General features: G+C 40.8%; 1 protein-coding gene across 3 annotated transcripts; it reads right to left on the bottom strand.

Moving 5' to 3' along the window:
• Positions 1 to 207: 207 nt before the first annotated feature.
• Positions 208 to 19,259, bottom strand: LOC103146670 (homeobox-containing protein 1). 3 transcript variants are annotated; one of them, XM_016677806.1, is made up of 11 exons: positions 18,665 to 19,259; positions 15,845 to 16,304; positions 15,572 to 15,657; positions 12,081 to 12,191; positions 11,786 to 11,851; positions 10,696 to 10,923; positions 9,896 to 10,052; positions 7,253 to 7,335; positions 5,446 to 5,541; positions 3,725 to 3,843; positions 208 to 2,714 (listed from the first exon to the last, which is right to left on the bottom strand). In XM_016677806.1, the coding sequence occupies exons 1-11, from the start codon at positions 18,744 to 18,746 to the stop codon at positions 2,559 to 2,561; spliced, it is 1,644 nt and encodes a 547-aa protein (XP_016533292.1). In that variant the 5' UTR covers positions 18,747 to 19,259; the 3' UTR covers positions 208 to 2,558. The 3 variants fall into 3 exon arrangements, with proteins under 3 accessions (XP_016533292.1, XP_016533293.1, XP_007564738.1); XM_007564676.2 differs by lacking the exon at positions 11,786 to 11,851 and having other exon boundaries at positions 2,559 to 2,714; positions 18,665 to 18,746; XM_016677807.1 differs by lacking the exons at positions 10,696 to 10,923; positions 11,786 to 11,851 and having other exon boundaries at positions 18,665 to 18,746.
• Between the last annotated feature and the right edge of the window lie 214 nt (positions 19,260 to 19,473).

The following is a 19,473-nucleotide window of genomic DNA, read 5'->3' on the forward strand; positions in this document are numbered from 1 at the left end:
CAAATGAAAGTACAAAAACGTGTAAAATGTCAATTTTGCATAATACGTCCCCTTTAACAGTAAAAACCTAATAAATTGTCAACAGTTCAAATGAAAGATTTTGTATGATTGTAATTCCTTACCTGAATCATACAGCGACTGAACGTCAAGCTTCTTCATCTTGGCCAAACCTCAAATTGCGCAAGAATGATCAAGAGAAACTCGACAAAGATTGTGTACACTTTTATTATCGTCTTCCCTCGTTAGATAAAAGCTTATGCAGAGGAGCGCAGTAATAAGAAACCGCTGCAGCTTTGGGGGATTCCTGTCCAAAGCTGGACAGCAGAACTGAGGAGGTGACTGGACACTGAGAACACAGGACGAAGCCCAATGCCGTAAATGCTACATGACACATAACACTGTTCAGAAGAGAAACAGTCCCATTCACTGGCTGCTGTCAGCCAGGAAATCACTCCTAGAAACAGTCATTCTGAGGTAAGCTTGAGGTGGCTAGTGTTGAACGGAGCAAATAAACCTACTCTCTGCTCTGGGCATCCGTAGATCAGCTCTATCTGGCATAGCTTTGGCATTAGGAGGCAACAATGGTGGCTTCCTTTGACAATAAAGTATTGGTTGTTCATTACATGAACAATTAGATTCGACTCCTGCGGCCTTGGGTATGGAAATATGACAGTATAACTAAAAGAATACACACCCCCAGTGAGGTTTTGAGGGATTAGTTAGAGTGAGGTTCACTTTGAAGTGCAGCTTTGCACAAAATGTACAGGAGCTTAAAAGCTTTAGCTTATCCCAGTAAGAGAGGAAAAGGTGCCTGAAGCCTTCCTGGAGAAGCAACAAGCGAGTCAGCGTTTCTGAAACGATATACATATGATATACAATATACATTTGATGTTGATACATCAAAATAAGTACGATTACATATAATTATGTAACCAAGCTAGCCTCTTTGGCTAGACTCTGACATGAGATTAAACAGCACCAATGAGTTTAACCAAAAAAAAACAAAAACATTCTGTTGTAGGTGTGTAAGGTCTAGAGATGCACTGATCAGGATTCTGTGGCCCATTTCAAACCGGCTTTGAAGCCCATTAAATCAGAGACATATGTATTCTGTTACTGTGTGAAGGTGGAATTATCCCAAAGTTTACCTTTCTAAACTAGCTGTAGCATCTTATATTAGCGGTAAGTTTGCTAGCATTACTGAAACAGCAGCCTGTGTGTTTTCCATGAATGTGTAAATTCTTACCTTAGAGGCTCTCCTACTCTCAACAAAGTTAGAAGTAACAAACTTAAAAGAGGTACTTTGAAAAAAGACAATAACACTTCATTCAATAAAGTCAAACTCATAAAACTAAAATAAAAGGCAAGTAATGAGGCAGTTAAATAAGATAAATAAGTCACCATCAATAGTCTCCATTCAGCTCAACATTTGGGTCATTATTGCTTGTGTCGCTTATGTGAGTAAGTTGTTTTGGTCAAATGTCTAAAGGTTGAATTTCTGTAAAGCCGCCTTGGGAAACAAGACAGCAGGACTCCCAGGTGTTTTTTTTTTTTTTAGTTTGGCGTACACCACTCTATTCAGCCTTCCTGTTATCTGCTCAAAATCTTGCTCTCTCACGCGGCCTGATTAATATGCAGATATGTCTCAACATTTCATAGAAGACACTAACTTTATGACTAACAAAAAAAATAATTGAGTGTTCTTCCCACAGTGACAACATCCACACAGAAGAGTGTGGCTGTATGCTCCACCTGCTGTTGGTTACATGTAGTGGTGGTTGTTTTGGACTGATTGTTGAAAATTGTTTGATTAGACTCAGCAGTTGACTTCTCGGAGCATCTCTAGTCCAGGACACCATGAAATCAAAAAAGTATAAACACCGTTTTCTTTAAACACAATTTTGATAAAAAAAATACACAGAATAAAAGGAAAGGTGGTGCAATTTGTCACTTTGGGATTACCTGAGACGCCAGTTATCCCTCTGGGTTGTACAGATTTAGTGTCGGCACCATGTGCTGATTGACCAGGCAAAGACATCCCAGCACCAACAAGACGGCGTTTTTTTTTGTTTTTTGTCTTTTCCGTTTCATCAAAAGACAGAAGCCGCACTCTCCACAACAGCCAATCAAAACCTGACCTGCAGGCTCAGCTTGTTCCACTCAGCAGTCGCACGCTGGAGTAAACCAAACGCAGCAAAAGAAAAACAGGAAAAACAGCTTATGTTGAAATGGTGAGGCGTCCTTTACATAATACTCCCCTCACAGGATTTAGGCATTTTGATACCATCTTGGAATGCACTATATATTGATATATATACCATAGACCTTATATACCTCTACGTAGACTGTATATTGCCATTATTATAAGCAAGATTACTGTTGATAAATGCAGTGGCCTCCTCACCTGAGGCACCTCAGAGGGCTTCAACCAACCCCCACCCCCATCCTTCCATTGGCCCAGAAGGGTCCACCCGCGGGTGGAGCAGGAGGCATTTTACTGTTCTGTTTCAGACTGAATCAAATTCAGACATGGCGATTGAAAGTCTGGCTGGGTTTAGTCACTCCTCGTCCACCGACTCCCTTTTTGAATCCTCGTCCTTCTGTTCCGCCCCCTGAGGGCCGGGGCTCAGCGGGGCCGCTGCCACTGCCACCTCCCCAGTGATCAGCGAGGAGCCATCTTGTTGGTCAACGATTTTCTGGGAAGAGGCGTCCTCCTGTGAGAGGCAGAGGGGTAATGAGATGGCCATTCTGCCTACACAGCAGCTCAGAAAATGTCGGTCGGCTTGTTAAAGCCATCAAAACGGCGGCTTTAAGATTTCCGGAGTGTGTTTGTGTGGCGCTGCCTGCTGTTAGCTCGTTCTGCTGCTGCTGCTGCTACACACCGACTCCCACAGAGCAGTTCACTGCTAACACAAAGGGCAGAGCGGGAACCGCTGAGGTCCAACAGTGTTAACATATGAGGGAGCTCAGGTGCAACTCTAAAGATTTAAACGCAACATCAGACAACGCAACAGGAATCAACTTTCTCTCATTTTATGTGTCAAACAAAAACTTCAGTGGATCCTTTTGGTCGATTTACGTGGCAAACTTAAAGACCAACATAACCGACACGTGGAAGGAGGAGGAAACCTTATATTAAAGCTATTTACAACCTAATTTAGCTCTGGACTTTGACTAGCCCATTCAAAAACATGCATCTTAACTCTAGATGTACGGTCAGGGTCATTGGTCTACTGGAAGGGGAAACTCCAATCCACTTTCAAGTAGAACAGATTTTCAGGTACTGTACTACAAAGCTACAAGTACTGAATGCAGGAAATGATCAAATATTTTTTCAGAATGGGGCATTTCTATTTATAATACATGTTATTAAAATAAATTGTTAAATTGAAGTTAGTATTTTACTTTTCTGAGTCACTGAATGTTTTGGCTGATTTATCTGCGAGCCATGAGCATCAAAAGTACAAGAAAAAACCTTGAAATATTTCAATATATGTCTGATGAATCAACAAAATGTAAGAGCTTCATTTTCTGAAATCACTGAAAAAAATGTATTGAATCTGGTTAGAGCCTTCCCAAATAAAGAACAAGTCTGTGGAAAAATGTAGAGAGGAAATCAGTAGTTTTGGAACACAGTGTAGGGAAAAGGTTACGCTGGTGATTCTGTGTTTGTGACCGTTCACCACACACTGTGCACCAAGTGGCTCCACGTTCGTTCATGTACCTGCTCTGAGAACCGATGAGTCACCTGATCTACAAACTCTTGCAGCTCTCCCTCTTCGCCATTTGAGTGGCAGCTTGGACTTGGCACCTCGATCCCATGGCTTTCCAAGATGGCGGCTTCTGGTCGAGACAAAACAGGACGGAGCAGAGATTGAGCACTCACAACCCGTTTCCACTGAAGGTTTTTGAACTGGTTCTGCTGCCTTCAAACCTCGGTGCCTCGTTGAGAGCCGACGCCGTTTCCACCAGTTTGTGGAAGCGAGCATGTGTTGAAAACAGCGGGAATTACACAACGCGGTAGGAGAGTGTAGTCGCAAGATGTCGGGTTCAATGGTTTTCATGGACTACAACAAGCAACACGGTGAATAAAAACACAGAGGAAGTTGAAGTCGGCTTTCGATTGCAAGTTCAGATTCCATAAATTCCCCCAAAAAGTTTGAAAGACTTTGCTTGTAAAATAACGTAGTCCATATTTAGGAGTTTAAGTAATGTAGTTCTTAAGCTTGAGCAAGTTTTAGACCAGAGGTTCTTAACCTTTGTGGAGGTACCGAACCCACCAGTTTCATATGCGCATTCACTGAACCCTTCTGTAATGATAAATAAAATATGACCCCCCCCGCCCCAAATTCAAGACACAGGAGTGACCCAACTGGAGTCTAGTTGGGTCACCCCATGATCACTAAGTCTTCTTAAAAGGTAGAGTCTCTGAGAACAGTCTTCAAAATATAGTCAGTGTTTTCAGCAAAGTTGAGCTGACTGTCCAGGAACGACCCAAGGTATTTAAAATTTGCCACAGTTTCAGCAGGTTGGCCATCGAGAGAAACTGGAACCACTTTAAGGTTTTGTTTAGATCATTTAAATAGCTCTACAGTCTTAAGAGAATGAAAAATTTATAATAAATAATAAAGACTTTGTGGTATTCTGATTTAGTAATGTAATTATATTAGTTGTGTTACCACCCCCACGCCACTAGAGGCAGTACCAACCCCGAAAAGATGCGACTAAGGAGCAGATTTAGAAGTACACCGAAAACTACAGAATTTGGTAAAAACGGTGAGTTTTGCTGAAGTAATTAAAGACACAAGTTAAAATCCACGCTGAGAGTGGAGCTCCTTCAATCAGTGCTCCTCCGCAGCACTGATTGGCTCAGCAATGTAACGTGATCCTCTGCAGCAAGTGATGGCAAAGTCACGACTTTACACAGTGTGTCTTTACCTCCGTGGCAGAGGCTCCACCGAACCCCTGAGACCGACTCATCGAACCCCAGGGGTTCGACTGAACCCAGGTTAAGAACCACTGCTTTAGAGAATTAGTTTAGGAAAAACAAGATTGACCAAACTGTCGCCGTTTCCACGATAGAAAGTAGAGTTTAGATCCAGAGCCCGTCCCGAAATTTGGATTTTTTTAGGCCCCATCTAAACTCTAATCGAAAGCCGCAAACGGAAGTCAGCTTCAGTTTCTTGAAAAGTAGCTCATCTACAAAAAAGTCCAGCCTTTTGCTAATTTAACAATCCTAGACCTTTCAATTGATCATCAGCACATCACAGAGAGATGTGCCTGTGTTGAACCACAGTTTGTGCCGAGGAACCTCGTTATTTTCTGTGAAAACACATTCGGGAGCCTGAATGGTTGGTGGAAAAGGCCTTGTATATGTATGTGGTATATGTATGTGTGTGTGTGTGTGAACTGTTGGCCGGCTCTTGTCAGGTCAGCCGCTCTCACCTATGTTTGCTCTTCTCTTCATCTCCTTCCGACGGTTGGCGAACCAGTTGTACACCTTCAACGCCGTCACCCGCTCAAACTCTGACAGTTTGCAGCCTGAAGCAGGAGAGCAATGAGTAAGTAGGATCAGTTTTATTCTATTTAATGGCAAAATTAACTTTTTATAATATTAAAGAAACTCATAAAGTGTTGCAAAAAAAAAAAAAAAAAAAAAAAAACAGGAGGTCTAATATTCGTTCCTCCAAGACTCTGTAGTCATCAAGCTGAGTTTTACTAATAATCTAAAAGCATAAAGAGACACCAGGGGGAGAAAAGATAAAGAAAAAAAATCTATATTTATGGAATATACCACTAAAAGGTTGTTTTGTTTTTTTGGGATGAAGTGCCATCTAGTGGTTGACTCGACACCAACCTTTTGTAGCTCCTGGGTTATTTAGAAATCAGGACATAATAAAATGATCTAGCCTTTTAGAGGTTGTAAAATTATTTCAATTTAAATGCATATTGTAAAAAACAAAAAAAAACAAAAAAAAATCCATCCAACCAAAATATTTCATCTCATTGTTTACATGACAAAAGGAAAGCCATAGGTTTCCATTTCTCACACAGGTTTTTGGTTTTTCATAAATTATGGATCTGAGGTGTCAGATGAGCATGCTCACCAGTCAGGTCGCATGCTTTTCATATTTCTCATTAGCCACTTGAATTTCAGGATCATGACTCACTGTCCAAGATGACCGTCAGCTAAAACAGTTCTTACCATAAAACGTTCCCCATTTTCATGACTTGGATTAACTTTATGTCACATCAAATGTGTTTGACTTTGGTTCTCTTATTCATACAACTTTCAAGTAACAACATGTAGCAAAATCTGAATCTGAGGATGTTTGCGAGTCTCACACCAGCCGTCAACAGGAAGGAGATGATGTGTGACAGACGGTTAACGTTAGCTTCTGCGGTTTTTTTAAAAATGCGTTTAATGGTTTTGTGTTAGCTTCAGATCATTTTTTTGTGTTCAGCGGTTTAGCGTTAGATTCCACAAATTTTTTGTGTCCAGGAAAAAAATAGTAACGGAATCTACTTGTGTTTAGGATTAGCTTCTGCAAAATTGTAAGTGTTTAGCAAGTTAGCGTTAGCAGAGCTACAATTGATTTAACACCAAACACACTCATCTACTTGGTGATTTTAGTGCAAAAATTATTTTTCTATAACAGCCATGGTGGCCATCTTTAAAAAAAAATAAAGAAAGCATAACTAAATATGATTTGACACTAAAAGTTTTCATCCATGATTGGCATATCTAGTGCAACAATAAATTTTCCTACATGACCATGGTGGTCATCTTGAATTTTTTTTCTGTGGCTAGCAGTTTCTTTAAAAAAAAAAAAAAGCCCCTGGGAACATCTGTACCAAATTAGGTTCTTGTACCTGCATATGGAAGATTTTTCTGAAATATTATTATCTACTGCACTATAAACAATCTGGTAAAGACCAGATGAATTTTGTGTCGTGATAAGCAAGTTATCACAAAATGATGTTTAGAAAAGTACCTGAATCCCTTCCAGAGATTAAAGCAATTAAAGACCAAAGTTATGAGGAGGAAGTGCATTTTCTATCCAATAAGAGGAAGCCAAAGTCTCCGTAGATAAAAGGGAAGAAAATCTAATAAAAGCAATGTTTGCGTTTATTCTCAGTAGCTCAATAATATGGTTGGAGGTGTCTGGATCTCTCGGTCTGTCGGATAAAGATGGAAAAAAAAAAATCTAAATGAGAAAATAATCTGGGTGAAAAATGACGGCCTTCCAACCTGGTTTCTGGATGACAGAATTACAGGCGCTGGCGATCTCCTCCCGCTTCGCCTCATCTGGGTACTGATTCTCCATGAAGAAGCTGTAAGAGAGCATCACAGAGCTTCCAGAAATACTTCACCATCTTTCTGCATATTGCAGACACGACACCATTTCTGCCCGTTTGCGCCGCGTCACTTTTTCAGTCTGCTTCCTCCACAGTGTGAACATAAGGACGGCTACTTCCTGGAAGCCAATGCTTCTACAGCTGATAACTTTTAAAACAAATCACGTTTCTGTTTTTATAAAAAAAAGGCTGAACAGTAAAGCTCAAAGTGTTCCTCTCTCTCTGAAGTCGTTCTCCTTTTTCTGTCACTGAATGGGCTAAATCATTATCTCACGTTACAAAACACACAGGGATCAATTCCTCTACATCCTCCCTCACACACACACACGCACACGCACACACACACACACACACACACACACACACACCATCTTCACCTCTGCTGTGTCGTCCTTGGGTCTAAACCAGCTCGTAAGGAGCAGCACTGCAGCAGAGTTGCGTAATCTGGAGGCGCTGTCGGCTGCTGAGACTCGTCTGTGTTGCTCTTATTACTGAGAGCCCAGACTGCACTACACTTACAGCGACCGATGTAATAGAGAAATCAATTGAACACAGCGGGTGCTTTGCTCCTTTCTGTCAGCATCTGTGAGAGTGCCTGTGTGCGTGAGTGAGTGTGTGTGTGTGTGTGTGTGTGTGTGTGTGTGAGTGGGGCAAAGCAGGGTGAATGGATGTGTAATGGGAAAAGGATGAAGGGAAGGAGCTGCTTTCCAGAGGGCAACGACATGCAGAAGTGAACAAAGAGGGAACAATGTTTGACTTTATGATGAAATTTATTATTATTATTAAATACCTCAAATACACTTTTGGTTTTAGACATTTTAACTTTACAATATAAAACTTAGAAACACAATTCTGGCTTAAAATAAGGTATATAAACTTTGCTTGACTTATTATCACAATGATTCATTTCAGGTAACTCATTAGAATTTTGTGAGATGACAGTGATGTCCAAAACTGGCAAATTGAATTCAATTAAAAATGCAAAAATCTGTATATATTGATTTTTTTCTTTGGTTTTGTTTTACCTCCTCAACAAAAAACATTTTTATTCAATCTGTATATCATTAAAGATCCAAAGCATAAAAAGGACTTTGGACTGGGGGGGAATGAACTTAACATTTTATCGCAATATTTTGTGGTACTACTATGGTAACAATAAAGATCATGATGACAAAAAAAAACATCTTTTTAGGTATGCTGTGACCGCATGACTCGGCATTTATGACGCCACAAACAGAAATATTGTTCTTGACAAACATTTCCATTTGAAATAGGCTTCTTCAGGACACTACTTACTGAAAAAAAGTGTGATTTGTATCACTATGCTGCATCTAGACACTGCATTATGTCATATGTTTTAATTTACTGATATTTATTGAGGCTTTTGTGGAAAATATAAAAAAACATTTCCAATAATACAGTCAGTTTTTCTTGGTTTTCAAATGTTCCCACTGTTGCGTTGTCTCACTTATTATGCTTCCAACTCCATTCCCTCAAAGATCATTTTTATTTTACAGCCACTCTGTGGCACCCAATTTCATCGCATATATTTTTCTAGTGAATGACAGGAGGTTCACTATAACACTATGACAGATTTTCTACAGGTTTTAAATATGGAGACTGCAAAAAAAGAAGAAAAAAAAACAGACACTCAAAGCAGAGAAGTGAAGGACACTACAGAGGACAAAAAAAAAAATAAATGATTTGAGCAGGGAAGGGAATAAAAGGACACAAGAATGACAGGAAGTTAGGACAGAGCAAACAATGAGAAGGAAAAATGTAGAAAGGAGGGAAGATGGAATCTGAGATGTAAAGAGAGAGAGAAGGAAACATGAAAGCCTGCAAGGAAGAAAGGGACTAGGTAAGGAATGAATAACAAGAAAAGAAGACAGAGGGAAGAAGGGAAACAATGAGGGAGATGGAAAAAGAAACAAATGAAAAGAACAGAAGGACACATTGAGGTTTGAACTGGAGATGAAGGATCTGAGATGTGGAGGAAGACTGACAACAAGGAAAGCAGAGCAGAAGGAAGGAAACATGGAAAGATTTGAGACAGGAAGGAAGAATAAAAGAAAGAACAGGATGATCTGAGATAGGAAGTATGGAAGACAGGACACAAAGAACAGAGGACAGAAGAATGGAAGGAACCAAGAAAAGATTTGCTCTAGAAAGACAGAAAGGAAGGAACAAAACAGGGAAGAATTTAATCTAGGAAGGAAGGAATGAAAGAATGGAGGGACACATAAAGAAGGGTAGAAGAATACGAGAGAGGACGAAAAGACAGGAAGGAAATTTTGCAAAATAGAAGATGGAGTTTGGAAAACTCAAACTGACACAGGGTCGATTTCCAAAAACCACTGGGAGAATGGCCATTCAATCCCTAATGCACACACTGGAACCAAGTTATAATGAAAACCAAGCAAAAAGAAAATGGGTTGAAAAGTTCTCATTCTACGTATCGAATGTAAATTCTTTCCAAATGCGAATGAATGCCGACATTCATTAAAACAAGCTGTTGTCTTTAAAAGACGCTCACCTCTCCATGATGGACTGGCACTCCTTCCTCCAGGTGAACCTGCTCCCTCTGCGCAGCCTCAGAGGACCGCCTACGATCCCCGCTCTGTCGCTGGCGATGATACCCGTTCTCCAGTCGGGTTCCTCCTTCACCAAAGAGCGCATCGACAAGGTGGCACCTGGGGAAGATGGGATCAAATTGATCCGTGCAAAATGTAAGAGACCTGCTGGGTAAAGTCAGGTTTCGATGAGGTTTTAATTATTCACCCAAAGGGCAGAAGTGAAACATCAACTTTAAATCAAAGGCCTGTTCATCGGCTTTATGTTAATAAAGTTTTACCTCGCTATATATTCTGACATCCCATACATTTTTACGTGACAAAAATCACCGACATAAACTGGAATGTGGAAATGCTCCACTTCTACTCGGAGTTTGGGAAATTCCAGGTTGCAATTTCGATTTTGATTTCTGATTTTGTCAAATCAGATCTGACACGACAAAAATCTGAGATTTTCTTTTCAGGCCATGCTGCCCAGCCCTGTTTGAAATTTACAAAAGCCTCTCGACTGAATTTTTGTATATCACAGAAACAAAGATCCTAAAACTCAGAAGCAGTAAAGTATGTAAAAAAAAAAAAAATAAAAAATTAAATTCTCAACAACTCTATGGCCGCAATCTACTCATTAAAAGATAAGAGTCAGAAGCACATGAACCCCATTTTAGCCATTTCCTGTCACAAACAACGGCGGTACTTTTCAGGACTACAGCTGTCAAGGAGACGAAGGGCGTCCTCCGCAGCTCGCCGCCGAGGCCGCGGTTACCTGGCTGGGCGGCAGCCGCTGCGGCGGCGGCAGCTGTGTACCACGGCAGCAGGTGCACCAGCAGCTCTCTCTGTCTGCTCCAGGACGGGTTGTGGTTGGGCATCAGGTTGGTGTTGGGGTTGGGGAAGATGTTGGGGGGGGTGCCGCTCGCCCCTGCTACCGTCCCATCTCTGTTCCCTGCCCTGGCCATGGGACTCACGCTGTGCTGGCTTTCACTCCACCTCAGGCCTTCATTGGGACAAAACCAATAAGTCATTGAGGCAGGCCGCGGGGTTGGGTTACACACCAGACGGTGGAGGCGGATTGGATGTTTTCTTTGGCACACTCCTGTAGACCTGCCGTAAGAGTTTCTGTATTGACTCTTTGCACAGACAAATTATCTCGACTTGGACAAGCAGAAGCTATAAACGGCAAAAACAATGGCAGCCGTTTGTGCAACCCTCCCATCCCTCACTTACGGACGTGGCGCCTCAACGTGACGTAGTTGCAAAGGGTCAATTTATTTAAAATAAATACTCTCTGATCTGAAGTTTGGAGGGTTTTTCTTAATGACGGGCAGGTCAAAAGGAGTTTATGTGAGAAGCAAAAGGACAGCAGCCATATTGGGCTAGGAAACCTGGCGGAATCATTCTTGTTAGTATTCCTGCTAAAGACCGTTAGCCATGTGGGGATGAAAACCAGCACTGGAGTACCTCCAGGATCAGGGCTGGGAACAGTGGAGGAGCTGAAGCAAAGCTTTGCTTGGGTGGTAAACGGGAAAAAAAACAAAAGGAGTAACACGAAGTCTGACAGCCGATGCTGTGTCAGACAACTTGTTTCTTCTTTTTAGTACTCAAATAAAAAAAGTCACATGATTTACTGTGGTGACATGCTGTTAAATCCAACACAAAGAAGAGCCGGGAGCATCCTGAATGCAGATTTTTTTTATCTGTGTGTGTGTGTGTGTGTTTAAGTAGCTGCTTTGTAGGACATGAAGAGGTCAGAACCGATTCAAGCTGTTACTGTAGCCGGCGCAGACAAAACCACCTTCACTTCCTAACCAGAGGGGGTGGGGGGGTTTATCGATTAGAATCTCCTGTGACGGGACTACCTTTATCATTTTGTCTTCCCTCTGAAACCATAGATGTGTCCCGAGTCCTTCCTTGACCTCGCAGCCCTTGAGGAGCGGGTTGGGCGTTAGCAGAAAGGAATAGCCATGCAGGAGGGATGAGGAGAGGGAGCGATGTAAGGGGTTTTGGGGGAAGGTGAGCAGGCGGTGGGTCAAAATTCACAAAAAACACAATCAGTATCATCATCCGTTTAATTTACCCCCATTAACCTCAGGTTTGCTAGTTGGTCTGCGGCTGGCAGTGACAGAACTCCCGTGTGGTTTTCCGTCTCCTCACCTGGGTTGTTCCTCTCCAGCAGGTACCAGCGGTAGAAGGCTCTGCGCTTGGAGTCGCTCATCTCCAGGCCTTGCTGCAGCAGCCACTGGGAGATGTAGCTCTGGCTGATGCCTGCGCAGCAGAGGTCAAACGAATGGTTTCAACAAATCATTTCCTTTGTCCGTTTTTATTACATCTGCGCGCAGATCAACGGTCTCCCTGTTAATTTAATGAAGGCGCGTCGACGCCGGTGTTTTATTAAAGGATGTGTGTGTGGCCTCGTGAGGCACGCGGCGCTCCGTTTTAATACGCCACGTCGGCACAAACAAGACCCGTCTTCTGCATTCTCACATCTATTATTAGGGTTCGTATTAATAGACTTTAAAAAGAAAAAAACTGAGAGGTTGTTGTATGGAACATTATCAAAGCTAAAACTCAGACAGAATGTTTTCTCACTTTGTCTGCCAGTTTTGTTTCTGGATGTTTTTTCTGTTCTATTGAGTATTACTTAATATCCTACCAAACTGCACTTAAGAGGAATTATAAATATGGGAAATACAGCATTTCTTCTTTGTAAAACACTTCAAATTTCCTCAGTCTTTTGCAAGTCTTGCCACAGAATCTCATCTTAAGTGGGCCACTCGTTAATTTAAAGCCACATATTTAGGTTCATCGTCACGGTATCAAGTCAAATTTAAAGGGCCAGTATTAGGCCTTTTAGAGCCCAAGTGCCATTTTATAGCACAAACAAGTAGCTATGTTAACTTCAGTTGTTAAAAAAAATTCTATATATATCAAATATGACTTCAAAGAAATTTTACCTTCGTAATTTATTGCCTTGAAATTGGGCCTCTGTCTCTTTAAAATCTTCTACTCTTCCTGGTCTTAAAATTAAGACTTAAAAAAACTAAAAATATAGGGAATGCATATGGCCCTTAATACAGTGCTAAGCTTAAAAGGCTTTTTGAGCAGAATGCCTCATATTGGTTGGCAACAGGAGTGAAAAAAAAAACAGATAAATTTGCCCTAAAAGGGAGGCGACTCTCTCTTCATTCATCTCCTATGGAACCAACATGATGAGGCAACAATCTCTTGCCCGATCATTGACGCTTGTGAAATTTTGAGCTCATATAAGTAGGCGTGCACACTCAGGGTGAAACCCAAAACACGGAGCACGATAGCAACAGCAGGTGAATATTTTCTGACATCGTCTCGTATCGTTAGCCCACGTGTGCACGCCTACTTCTACGAACTCCAAATGTCACGTGATGCACAAATTTTGCCGGTCGTTTGGCTGGAGGAGGGCAAGCGATTGGCGCCTCGTTGCACAAGTTCCACAGGAAATGATTAGAGAGGAAGTGATGTCGGACTTTTGTCCTTTGATGTGTGTTGAGTCCTTAAAGGATAAAAGTCAAACAATGGATCTGTTAGTCTTTGACTTCACAATGAAGCACCAATTTCTGTTGGTTTATCATCCCGATTAAAAATGAAAACATGAAAAGATGTGGAAGAGTTTAAGTGGTATGAATACCTCTAAATACTGAATAAGTAGGACAAATCTTATCTATGGAGAGCCTTAAGTTCCACACGCCAACAACTGAAGGACAAGGAGAGAAACGTCGTTGCTCGATCAGTCTGCAGACAGGCTTTATCTAATTGTACCTAACTATAATTTAGGCTCAATGACAGCAGAAGGACGGACTCGACAGAACATTTGGTGACAGGAGGCGAAGGGTCAGATTGTTCTGTTATTTGCATCACCAACTTTGAATTCATGAGCCGTTTTTATTTAGATTTCATCAAGTTGGTCAGAATAAAGAAGAGTTCATGAGACTCTGCCATAAGTTAGAGATCTCCTAGAAAACATAAAACCAGCTCCGACTGTAGATATTGAACAGTTTCTCTGATGTGCCAGTTGCAGCACAAACAAAACGCCCTTTTCATCGCCATTAAAATAAGAGGCTTCCACCCAAAGTAGTTCCAGTGCAACATCAGTGCAGGTCTAGAACTGGTTCTAAAAAAAAAAAGAAAAAAACAAAACAAAAGAAAAGTCAAATTGTCTGTTTGGTTTTCAAAAGTCTGAAAAGAATTTGGTGTCATCCTGTTACATCACTAAATAAGTTATTTCAAGAGTTGATGTTTGTTCCTCTGATTGTTTTGCAGACATTGTACTTTTTATTTGAGTCGTAAGCCCAAATCATGTGAATTGTAATAACGTTCTGTGATTTTTATGAATATGAACAGTATGAACAATACTCATGTATTTGAAAATTATGAAGTTATAGTAATATTTGGGGGCGAAAGAACATGGAGTTACTGGGCAAGAGACGTATTAAAACCTACCATCATCAGTTGGTCAGAAGATGGTTGGAGGAACAGGATAGCTTTTTCCCATAAACTAATATGATCAGTTTTTGAAAACTGCTTTTCGTGTTTATGCGAGTTATCCTTATCCAAAATTGGCATAAGTTTGATTAAATGAAACATTTAAGTGCGAGACAAAAGCAAAAAATGAGAAGAAATCTGTATGGATTTATGTTTCACAGCACTGTACAGAAAGTCAAAGAGGTTGCAAAAAATTGTGGATCCAAAACATCTGAAGCTGAAATGGACTGCTTTAGATCAAAGTGGCACAGTCAAAGTCAGAATCCAGTCCAAAACATGTGGCACATCTTAAAAACATGTTCAGATTCAGAAAGCATCTGATTATTCTGACAACTAATTAATCTTATTGGGGAAAAAAACAAAACACACACACACTCTACAGATTTCTCGTTTACCTCTTAAACATTTCTTAGACAATATTAGAAATACATTAAAAGCTGCAAAAGAAACCAAATAATTTATTCCTTTATTAAACAAGAACATGAATATTATATTGCCTAAAATGCAATAATGTCGTAATCCTTTACTGGATTTGAACTGGGTGAAGCTAAAATAATGCCAACGAGGAGTTGTGGATGAAACACAATTTACAGACACAGGTGGGGTTTTTTTTTATCTTAAAGACAAAATGTGTTTGTATTTTAAGGTAGTTTTGGCTTCATTGATGATGTTTTTTTAATGTTGCTGCTGCAAGTAATGATTATTTTAGAAATTAGTTATCTTCACGATTAACTGATTAATCAGTTAAAAAACACGACACATTCTGTGGTTTTTCTCAAACCGCGTATATTATATTATATTTCTTTCTTATTAAAAAGGTGCAAAAGAAATAAAATAATTCAATTCCTTCTTTAAAAAAAGAACATAACCATAGTATTCCTTTAGTGAATTTTAATCACCTGAAGCTAAAACAGGTGTAAATAAATATGTTTTTATTTACAGATAAAAACATATTTATTATTTTGTACAGTTGTTTCCTACAGAGCTGTTTTTTCCCAGCACAAGGTCGTTTTTCTATGCTCCAGTTAACGATTAATCAACGACAAAATTACTTAGCGATTATTTCAATAATCGATTCATCGTGACTAACTGGATTAATGGTTTCACTGTGGATGAAGGAGGAGTACCTGTGACCTGGCCTACAATGGCCTGAGAGATCCGCCGGTTGTTCAGGAACGTCTTGATCTCCTCTTTCACCAGGTTGCTGTCTCTTCTGCAAAAAAAAAAGAAGATAAAAACTCATCAAGTTAACAGAAAAAAAAAAAAATCAATTACCCAGTGGGTAACTAACTTTCCTCGCTGAGGATTCGCTTTTCCCAGCCGTCCCTAAACGCCTGACCCGAATTAACTCGGATACGGCTGGTGGATAATGAGCCTGCGGCGGCCTGTCGTCCTCTCACCTCATGTACTCCTCCACCTTCTCCTCCAGGTCCCACTCCTCCTCGCCCATCATGTCGTAACTAAACGCCCGCTGCACCACCACGCTGGGGGGGTACAGGGGCGGCGGCGAAGCCTCGTAGCTGTTGCTGGGCGACAGCGCCGCACCCTCGAGGCCCGAGGTCTGGGTGGTGGCCGAGGCCAGGGAGAGCGAGGACGACGACGAGGAGGACGATGAGGACGGGGCGGCGGCAGCGGCGGCGGGCGCGGCGTTGCTGGGCGGGGCCGGGTGGGAGTCGCAGCGTGGCGGCAGAGGGAGCGGCGGCGGCGGCGGCGGGCGGTGCTCCGGGTCCAGCCTCTCCAGGGACTCCAGGGCGTGGAGGATCTGGGGCTTGGTCATGCCGGAGAGGCGCAGGCGCTGCAGGAGGTCGATCTGCTCAATGGTGTAGCGCGGCTCCACCTCGCACGCCTCCATCCTGGGGTCTGCAGGCACAACACGAGGCGTTCCAAACCGTTACCAACAGCACGCTGCTATATTTATCCCTCCACACTGATAATCGACCAAAGGATTATTAATAGATGAAACAGATAAGATAAGGCATGCTAATTTGAAATCAAACACCTCCCAGTCTTTGTGGGTGTCCAACTGTTAGGTTAAAAAGCAAAACAGGCATAAAAGTATTAAAATGGAATAGAATCAGACTTCATTGTTTATGTTAAAGAGGAAATTCAGCACAACAGCAACGTCGGGTGTAAATACTGACACAAAGAAAGTTCTTAAAAGTGTAAAAACAACAGATAAAATACCAGAGTGAAAAAAACAACAGTAATAATAATAATAATAATAATAATAATAATAATAATAATAATAATAATAATAATAATAATAAACTGTACAAGACTATAAGTGAAAAAAGTGTGCCATTATTAGAAATAAAAATATCAGATTTGCGATAAAGGTTTATAATCAGCCTTTTATTCTCTTTATTTCACATTACAAGCATAAAGTTCTAAATATTTTTACTGGGATTTTATGTGAAAGAGAAAAATAGCGCAGAATTATGACACATTGTGAAATTGAAGAAAGAATGTCATGGTTTTTGACTTCTTTTCTATAAAAATCTGAAAACTTTGGGAGGTATCTGCGTTGAGCCTCTTTATCTCGACACGTCCAAATAAAATCCATTGTAAGTTAACTAACTGCCTTCAGAGGATCACTGATAAGTAAATAAAGTGTATTTGTGTGTTATTTATAGCAGCTGTCTGCAACCTGTGGCTCTTTGGAACACAACGGCACTTTAAAACTCATCCTTAATATGAGAAAGAATAAACTAATGCTTTAAACATAAATTTAAGAACAAATGCCATTTTTTATGGAACAAATAGATTTTTTATGAGGACAAAGTACCAGTGACATTGTTTTAGATGGGGCTGTTTATTGTCATTAAGTTGAAAACTATTTTTTTCCATTTTTGCTTTTTCATTATCTATTAATTTCAACAGAAAGAAACATGTCCAAACTTATGCAAAATTTTCTGTTAAAGTTTTATGTTTTTCTTTAGTTGAAAACCTAAAAACAGTTAGAAGACGGGGGCTCTTTAAAAATTACAACAAATTTTCTGAAGGAGATATTAATATAAAAAACAAAAAACTTACAAAAAGATAAGCTATGTAGCGGAAATCATAAGTCGTCTTGTTTGGAGTTTACCACAAGCCGTGCAGGGGACACAGCCAACGTGTTAGCCAAAACCAGCTCTGTGCAGCAGCGTGAACCTTGCTGTGGTAAAAACATGGTGATGGCAGCATCATGCTGGGGAGATATCGCTCCTCATTAGGCCAAACTTTCAAGCAGGATAATGACTCTAAACATACAGCCGGTGTTATAATTGAATGAGTTTGAATGACAGCAAAGTTAAGAATCAGATTGGCCCAGTCAAAGTCCAATCCTAAATTTTTTATAATGCTGGAAAATAACACTATCCAGATTAGTTTGGCTGAACTTGTGATACTAGTACATACATGTATATATATTTTAGAATCGCTTCGCTAATGGTGGATTTTTATTTTATTTTTTCTATTTGAGGCATTGGATGTTTGCAGCTGGATCCAATTTAAATTGAGATTTGGCAAAGAAGAGTCGGCCAATATTTTTGGCCTGCAGGTATAAAATCATGTAGAGACATACTCCACTTGCAGCTAAACAGTAGCTTTATCCCAGAAAACTTCAGTAAAAATGGATCCACGTTTGAGGCTGTGACATGACTACCAATGAGGGGGGAAAAAACAAGAAACAGTTCAAAGGGCTGGAATACTTTTCCAAGGCTCTGGAGGTTGCGTTAGAGAACACTGCTTTATAGAATTGCATAAAACACACTGCATTCACCTCTGTAGAACCAGTGGGTCACTCAAAGTTCTGGCAAGCTTTCAAACACTTGGCACAGACACTTGAGACTAACCTTGGTCAGTTTGCCCAGGGAAGAATTAAAGTAAAATCCTCCCAGCATGCATAAATTAACAAGCTTTCTTCAACATCATGGCCAGTCGTTTGTACTTCTGCCAGTCGTTTGGAGTACAACAGGAAATTTGACACTGTCTCTTATTATTCATAACTAACTACATTTTTTTAAAAACAAGACCGCACTTTAGGATGAAAAATATACATATAAACTTTGTGAATAAACAAGGGAGAATTGACCGAAAGAGTGTACGCGACTGATTATTATCAACGCATTACTCTGTAAATATGTTATTTCACTGGAAAACTGTAAGCGACTGTCTTGAGTTTTGGCTTTAAAAAAATAACAACAGCCCCTCTCATCCTTCCCGATGTTTCCCCCACTTACCCGACGGAGGGGGTGACACGGACAGGCACCCCGGGAGTGGCTCAGCGCGAGGGGTCGCAGTGGGGACAGACCACTGTCGCATGGCTCGGCGGACTTCAGCTCGGCTGGAACCTCTACGGACTCAGACAGGAGAGACTCACTGCAGTGTGCTGCGGTTAAACTGTCCCCATTAGCATGCTGGCAAATCACTCGCTAGCAGGCTGGGTTAGCTAAGCTAGCGACATGAACTCTGGTTGGTTCCCCTGAGCGACAAAAACAATCTTGCTGTCTTGTTAGAGATTTCGAGTTGTTCAAAAATAAAATAAAATAAAATAAAATAAAAGCGAAAATGATACACGTCGTATCTGGGCTGGACCAGAAGATATAACTTTTAGATAAGCAAACAATTTGCGTTGCGTTTACATTGTTCCCAGCTTTGCGTTAACGCTTTGAAGCATTTTGTGGTCAAAACAGGAACGGTCTGATACTATGCTTTTATTTTGTAGAACAACGGAAATCTCAAATTGGTCTATGAACATCTTGACGCTGACTTATTTCAGCTATCTACCAAGACTTGCACCCTGCGGGTAAAGTGACTAAACAAACAATTTAGAAAATTTAATGGCAACAAATATCTATATTTTTATGTTTAGCTGTAAGCAACTATAGGTTGTGTTTTACCGAAGAACTTAAACGCAGTCAACTTAGCGACTTAGTCTGCTAACTACTAGCAAAGGGGACCGTAACTGCCCCACCAACACCACTCTCAAGACCCAACACCACTGTCAGGCCCCACAGTCCGAAAACCCCTTCCGGTTCATACAAGACGA

This window comes from Poecilia formosa, unplaced genomic scaffold (genome assembly GCF_000485575.1).
Source record: "Poecilia formosa unplaced genomic scaffold, Poecilia_formosa-5.1.2 Scaffold165, whole genome shotgun sequence".
Taxonomy (NCBI): Eukaryota; Metazoa; Chordata; class Actinopteri; order Cyprinodontiformes; family Poeciliidae; genus Poecilia; species Poecilia formosa.

Coding starts and splice junctions, on each gene's coding strand:
- LOC103146670 (XM_016677806.1), bottom strand. CDS start 18,746: ATGCGACAGTGGTCTGTCCCCACTGCGACCCCTCGCGCTGAGCCACTC. Junction 16,305..18,664: donor CGTGTCACCCCCTCCGTCGG/GTAAGTGGGGGA, acceptor TTGTGCCTGCAG/ACCCCAGGATGGAGGCGTGC. Junction 12,192..15,571: donor CATTGTAGGCCAGGTCACAG/GTACTCCTCCTT, acceptor TCTGCTGCGCAG/GCATCAGCCAGAGCTACATC.